This window comes from Limulus polyphemus, unplaced genomic scaffold (assembly GCF_000517525.1).
Source record: "Limulus polyphemus unplaced genomic scaffold, Limulus_polyphemus-2.1.2 Scaffold330, whole genome shotgun sequence".
In the NCBI taxonomy this organism is placed as follows: domain Eukaryota; kingdom Metazoa; phylum Arthropoda; class Merostomata; order Xiphosura; family Limulidae; genus Limulus; species Limulus polyphemus.
Window position 1 is genome coordinate 442,848 of NW_013665940.1, and position 7,803 is coordinate 450,650.

Here is a 7,803-nt window from a genome sequence, read left to right on the forward strand (position 1 = left end):
TATATATATATATATATATATATATATAGAAATATATAACTTATGGTATATATATATTACTGTTTCATTTCAAAAACAGTGTAACTGCAATTTCAGCTGTACAATGAAATTAACATTAACAAATCATTCAACTAGAAAAACTATGAAGTTTAACTATGGTGCGTGTTTGTCCATATTATAATTTATAGAAAAATTGCGCAATATGCTTTATCAACGGGAATCATTGTTTACAAATTAATTCATGTGAGTAATTTTATAAGATGAAGGAAACAAACAAACAAAAACATATAAAATAATAAAATAATCATACGGGAAGTATCAGTAAATATCTTTCAAATATGTAAAGACCATAAGCAGGAGTATATGTCGCTTTTCCTTGCTTCTCTTCCGTATTTTAGTAGTCAAACCATGCAAGAAGCTCTTTAAAATTCTGTGTTAGTGTTTGTGAAAAAATCTCTTTCTAAAATAAGTAGTTAATAAAAGAACTGGAAATTTAGTAGCCATTAACATGCACAAATAATACAAAAATACATTTCAACATAGATTGGTAATATTGGTAAAACAAATAAGAATAACTACATAACTGAGAAAATAAAAGTAAATTATGTAGCTCTCTTTTATACACACTAGACATTAAATATTGAGCTTTCATGAGGATTATAATTGATATAGAACTCAGAGGACTGGCAACTTTGTATTAATAAGTTCATTTAAGAAACTTATTTAAGAGAAAGTACTCAGAGCTTAAACTTCTGAGACTACTGCAAGGTATATTGTAAAAGAAAAATCAGAACATTTAGTGTTTGTTGTATTTAAATAGAACTGTTATGCATGGTGACATAACGATGTGATATATATGTGTATAATGTATGTGTTTGTGTATATATGAATACTCTAGTGCCACAAGTAATCTAAATTATGTGACAGTAAAACAGTTTATCATTATTCGTGCATGCATTTTCTTTTGTTTTATTTGTAATTCATATGAGGGATACATGTAGATGGATGTCTTATTGCACATATGTAATATATTAATGAACTTACATAATTAAAATGCATGTATTAGCTTTTATTAAACATTCAATTTTATAGATTTGTTATGAAAGCAAGAGTTGAAAACAGAATGCACTGAATATGTTAAATATATTCTTACTTGCAAAGTATATATGATTTAGAAACTTACAGTCATTCAGAATTACTTTGTATATATATATATATATATATATATATATTAATTTGTAATAATTCTAGTTTTTACAAAGTTATTAAGGTTTTTTATTTTATTTTTATTTTTACTTTATAAACAGTAGCTATCTTTGTTGTGAATAATGTTAGTATGTATTTTTCATTCTAATCTAGATAGGAGGAAAATAAATAAATAAAGGAGAGTTGTAAATACCAGTGTGCACTTACAGTTTGGTGTAGGATCTACGTACATTTTTTGTATGGTGTCTTGTGTGTTTAATAAAATTGACCTAAAATTCAATCTTCAAGATGAAATACAGAGTGTACAATGTATGCAACTCTTGTACAACTTGCAAATGTGTTAGAGTAGAACTTTATCCACTTGAAATTTTGATGCATATTTCTTATAGTTTTGTTTAACATGTTTTAAATGCTGTACAACTTGTGGTGTTGTATTTCAGAAGAGCTTCCTTTCACATTGTAAGATTTTCTTGCATAGCATGCAGCTGTAATTGCTTTATTTTGCTTATAAATGATGGTTTTTATGCTTGCATTGTTTATATATTTTGTATATTTTTGGAAAATGTCTTCTTATAGTTTAGCACGAAGCCAAGTTCAAATCACAATATCTTCAGCATTTAAAATTACATAAAATCTTTGTTGTATTTCAGTCTAAACAGCTGCAAGATATGAAATTATTTAAATATGATTATTGTAAAATATTTACTACTAACTTCAGATGTGGTTTATGGAAATTTACCTTTAATTGATGATATTATAGATGATAAATATTACAATAAAAACTAAAGGACTTTCAGAAAATATTATTCTATTAGCTACTCATAATCAGCTATAATTGGGAAAATAGTTATGTTTGAAGTTTAACTTAAAATATTAACATTTCTTACAGGGTTTCAAAGAAGATACTGTGTTGAAGCTCATGGATTATAATTTTCTTGAAAATTAAGATAAAAGAAACTTTTGATGAAAAACATATTCCTAAGAATTTAGTTTCCTAAACATAAGAATGAACCCAAAGGAACTTTTTGAAATAGAAAATTCTGATATCATTACCAACAATACATTGGATATTCAGGAAATATTTGTAAATGGTAATAGAGATTCAGAAGAAGACATTCATGGAGTCTCAGAAGATGATGATGATTTCACTAGCTTGGAACCACCAACAGAAAGTACGAGTAATGAAGAAGGACCAAAACTTAAGAAAAGACGCAAACAGAGCAATCCAGTTAAATGCCCAACAACTGTTATAAGAGATGAAAATATGATAGATTATTCAAGTGAAGACACTTTAAAAGTAAAGGAAAAAAGAGATTTTCCCATTTCAATAAATGAACCACTAGAGGAAAAAATGGAATTGAAATGCTTCCATTGCAGTCAGAATTTTGAGACAAAAGAGTCTTTGCATTTTCATAATACTAGTGCTCATCCTAAGGAACTGAGCAACATCAATATTTATAAGGAACCAGAAAAAACTATATCACTTAGTTGTCAAAGAACTAATTATTCAGAAACTACAACTTTTTCCTCTCTTAAAAATTTTGAAAATATTTTTTTACCCTTTAGGCACTGCTGCTAGCTCTGCTCAAGAAAACAATAATTTAAGTAAAGATTCATTAATACCTTTCTCAAGAATTCCACCTCTGATACCTATTTCTCATGCTGAAGTCAGTATGCCAAATAAGTTACCTAATAGTGCACTGACTGTGTTTCAAAATCCAATTAATCCATTTTTCTTTCCAGTTCTACCTCAGACTCAGGGACAAAATACAACCATTGATATGAGCAATGGGAATTTAGGTTCTACAGGTATCAGAATTTTCAATCAAGAAGCTTTTTGTGACATTTGCCAAAAGGAGTTCTGTAACAAGTATTTCCTGAAGACACATAAGGCTAATAAACATGGAATTTATTCTGCTGATTTAATACCCAGCTGTCATTATGGAGGTACCCTCTTTGCTCGAAGTTTGGGTAATGAATTATCTCTACCTCCTCATATGTTACTGAAACCCTCTACAACTATATCAACTTCTTCTCAGGGTATAATGAATATTGAGGCCTACTGTGAATTCTGTCAGAAAGAGTTTTGTAATAAATATTTCCTCAAAAAACACAAGTTTAAAGCACATGGAATTGGCAAACCAAGTCAAGCAGACTTGACTAATGGAAGCTACTTTGATACCAAATTTATATCACCTGTATCATCATCTCCTAGCTCTCCTGCAACTAACATGGTAGTTGAGAAAACAAGCAAAACTTCAGAAATAAAGCCTTTGGAGCCAATATCAGACAACCTAATGTCAATCAACTTTTCAAAGGACATTCCTGTTATCCAAGCTGAAAAGAAGATTACTGCATCCACAGAGTTCCCTGTTTCACAAGGTGATTCAGTTGTCGTTACCAAACCAGTATCACCCGATTACAATAATCAAATGCTTTCTATTCACAGTTCTAAAGAACAGTTAGAGTGTAAGAAGGATAGAGAAATTTCAAAAGAACTAGAGACCAGCAGTGTTGATAGTTTTAGTGAGACTGGCAGTAAAAAATTATGTAACAACTATTTTCTTCATGAAATTAATCAGAGGAAAAATATAATTAATGCTTCGGGTCGGGAAAGTAAATCTTTGGAACTTGGAAATACACTTTCAGAGAATTCTGTTGAAACTTTCAAAATTGAAAACAAAGATAACACTGTGGAAAAATCACTTTTAGAAAGCAAGATTGTGAAAGATTATGATGAGTCTATTACTGAATGGACAAATGATGTGTCCAACATTCCTTCTGTTCTTAAAATACCTCGTTTTCATGTTTCTAATATTCTAAACTCATCTCAAGACATCATGAATTCTGAAGCTTATTGTCAATTATGTGAAAAAGAATTTTGTAACAAGTATTTTCTTAAAAAACACCAATTTAAAATGCATGGGATAGGAGATCCGAGTCAAGCAAACCTGACTACTGGAAGCTACTGTGATGCAAAATTTACATCACCTGAATCATCTTCTCCTAGCTCTCCTACAAATAGCCTGACAGTTGAAAAAATAAATAAGACTTTAGAGATAAAGTCAATAGAACCTAAATCAGATATGTTAATATCTTATAATTTCCCACAAGGTGCTAAGTTGGACCAAACTGAACAACAAATTGCAGTATCGGCAGACTTACACAGCCCACAAGTTGACTCAGTTGTGACTACCACGCTAGGGTCATCAGGTTATCATAATAACTTTGTTTCTGTCTCCAGTTCTAAAGGTTATTCAGAGTGTGAAAAAGATAAGGTACTGTTCACCACTGAAAAATTAAAAGAAATAGGAGTCATCAATGTTGATGCTTTTTGTGAGATCTGTTGTAAAGAATTTTGCAACAAATATTTTCTTCGTACTCACAGACAAAAGAAGCATGGGATTAACTTTTCAGATGTTGAAAAAATATCAATGCAACTAGAAAATCCAGCTTCTAAAAGCCCTAGTCTCTATGAAACATTTTCAAGTGAGAAAAAAGATTTTCTTGAAAAAAGAATAATTAATGAAAACAACATTACAGAATGTTATAATGACAACACTGGACGAGAAACTGATATCTCAACGATATCTTCTCTCCTTAAGATACCTCAGTTTCATGCTTCTATCATTATAAATTCTGATCCTGGAGGTGTGAAAGCCCAACACCAAAGCAGTTCAGTTAATCTTGATAAGAAGTCAGCACAAATACAAAAAGAAAATATCTCCAAACCAAAAGAAGAAGTTACTAGTTTCAGTTATGAAAGACTTCATGCAGTGACTGGAAATTCAAATAATTCGAAAAATGGCACTAATGAAGAATATTACAATCAAAATAAGAACAATGACAAACTGAATAATGAAGACATCAGAAATGTTAATCTTAAAAAAGAATTATGTGGAACTAATAAAAACCATAATCCTTCAGTGTCAAATTCTTCTTTCAAATTCCTTTCCAATACTTCTTCAAATACAGGTGTTATTTCTCATTCTGGTATTCCTGATAACAGTCTGTTGCCTATAAATATGCAAAATCTTTCTTTTATTATAAATGATGAGAGTGAGAAACTACAGTCAATTAATAAATGTGAAAAATCTGGTGTTCAAGAGTCACTTCACATACCAGAAATTAATAACACATCTTCTGTAAATACTAATGTACCCAAGAAACACACTAGAAGCAATTACTGTAATGCTTGTAACAAAGAGCTATGCAACAAGTACTTTATGAAGACTCACATGTTAAAGATGCATGGCATTGATCTAACTGAGCAGCCCATAGAGGCAGCCAAAATAAGTACCATTGGAGGAGTGACTTGTGATGTGTGCCAAAAGGAGCTCTGCAGCAAATATTTTCTTAAAGTTCACAAACAGAACACCCATGGTATCTATGAAGATTCATCATCCAAGGAGATGAAAGAAATACCATTAAACAAAACTTTCAAAAAAGACATTCCTTATAGTATGGAAACCTGCCCTCTGTGCGACAGAAAGTTTAAGGACACCAAGTGGCTGAAGTTGCATATTGTTAATGATCACAACAACACTGTTAAGGAAAGTTTACTTTGTTTTCAAAACAGAATGTCAAATGGTATAGAAAATATATGTACCTATTGTGAAAAGTCCTTTGCTGATAAGGTTGATCTTCAAGTCCATGTCATTAAAAATCATCATTTCAAAACTGGAAAATATTTTAAAGAGTCAAAAACCTGTAGTGACCTTGAAATAAATGATAGCAATGTATTCACAAGCAAGAAAGTGTGTAAAAATGAGATGCTATTGGAAAGAAAAAAGGAACAGTCAACAGAAGCAAAAACCTATCATTTTAACTTCTCTTCTGGGTGCAGCTCTAATTATCATGTTAATGAGAAGAAGCATATCTTAACTAGAAATGAAACATTAGGGAAATATGTATGCATAATTTGTCATTGTTCTTTCCAGAACCACCAATCCTTGCAACACCACCTTCTTAATCATGTATCACATGAATATTCTGCACACAAGGATAAAAAAACAGATTATTGGAATTATCCAGTGTCACTTGCAAACATGGAAGATTGTCTTAGTAGCAATACAAAGAATTCAAGTTGCAAAATCCAACATACTGAACACCAAAAGTCCAAATCAAAGAAGTATAGGTGTAGCAAATGTAACAAGAAATTTAGTTCGAAAGAACACTGCTTATGTCACATTTATTCAGCTCACAACAGAAAAAAATATTATGTGGGCTTTCCTAAGTTCTTGAAACGGCATAAATTTGACATGTTTCTCTATAAAGCAAGAGTTAAAAAAGTGTCTATGGCATCTAAGAATAATAAATGTAAAAAAATTATAGATGTTCCCAACAGAGACAAACATAAACCATCAATTACAGTGGAAAGTACATCATTAAGTCAAGATTCTGGGATAAAAAAGACAGAAAGTAACCTTGGAACTAGACCAATAAATGGAGATGATAAATTCATTCCTAATCAATCAAATGTGGAAAAAAAGACATCTGATAAAGTTCCTCTTACCTACGCTATGCCCCAGAAGCTTCAAACTGGAACTTTTATCATGCAACCTTTCTTTTTGGCTCAACCACAAGCTGATGGAGTGGCCAAAGAAGAGAATTTTGTACCCTCACTTGTTTATCTTCCAGTTTGTCAGAAAGTTTCTCATCCAATGACAATGGCTTTCTCCTTGACCCCAGCATAAGGTAATTTTACAAAGAAAGTGAATCAAATCATACAACTGTTATGTAGTGACTCTTTTCTTCTGAAATCAAAAAAAAAAAATGTGTGCGTTTTAATAATATTTAGTTATTCGTTTTTGTTACGTGTGACAAGTGAATGTGATTTTCCTCAGGTGATAAAATTTGAAATCAAAATATTGTTGGACTTTTCAAAGTCTTTTATCAGATAACCTATTATATTAGTAAAGCACTACGGGTATATGTTTATTAATTTTTCTTAGTTAATTGACGAGCCTATTCAGATTTTTAAACAGAACTAGATCACTTACTTTCAATCTTCAGAAGATATGTAAAGAAAAGTGCCACATGGGCATTATTATGCAAGTGTTCATCACTTCCGTTGCTAGCCTGTCGTGGACTTGATATGGGAAGGAAGAAAGGTTCAAATATTTCAGCTCCGAGTTTCATGTTTCCACGAGTATCCTCAAGGTATTTAATTATATCAGATATGCATAAACTGAGAAAGTATTTTATTAAATAATGTGAATTATTTATGTGATTGAGTTCTTAAAAGCTTTTATCATTTATTTAACAATTTAGTAGCGTATCGGGCAATAATGTAGACTTACGGCTTGTTTTTGCCTCGTACGGTATCTCACTTGTGTATAAATGAAAACGCAATTAATATTATGGTATTGTATTATTCGATTATAATTATTAATTACACGAAATAAGCACGGTCTTCCTCAGGCCAGTGAGTGACTAGCGATTATGTTAAATTATATTGTGTATGTCTCATCTCGCCATTTTTGTATCTCCCATTACATCAAGTTTTACTTACTTCATGATGTAAGTAAATACATAATATTTTTAGATTACTGCATTCATGAAGGCTGTGACAGCATTAGCTTATTTTCTGTTGCA

At 30.9% G+C, this 7,803-nt stretch overlaps 1 protein-coding gene across 1 annotated transcript; it reads left to right on the forward strand.

The window, feature by feature from the left end:
• The first annotated feature begins 2,212 nt into the window (after positions 1–2,212).
• On the forward strand, positions 2,213–6,902 carry LOC106457430. Its single transcript, XM_013916844.1, has 2 exons — positions 2,213–2,582; positions 2,773–6,902. The coding sequence occupies exons 1-2, from the start codon at positions 2,213–2,215 to the stop codon at positions 6,900–6,902; spliced, it is 4,500 nt and encodes a 1,499-aa protein (XP_013772298.1).
• Positions 6,903–7,803: the final 901 nt, after the last annotated feature.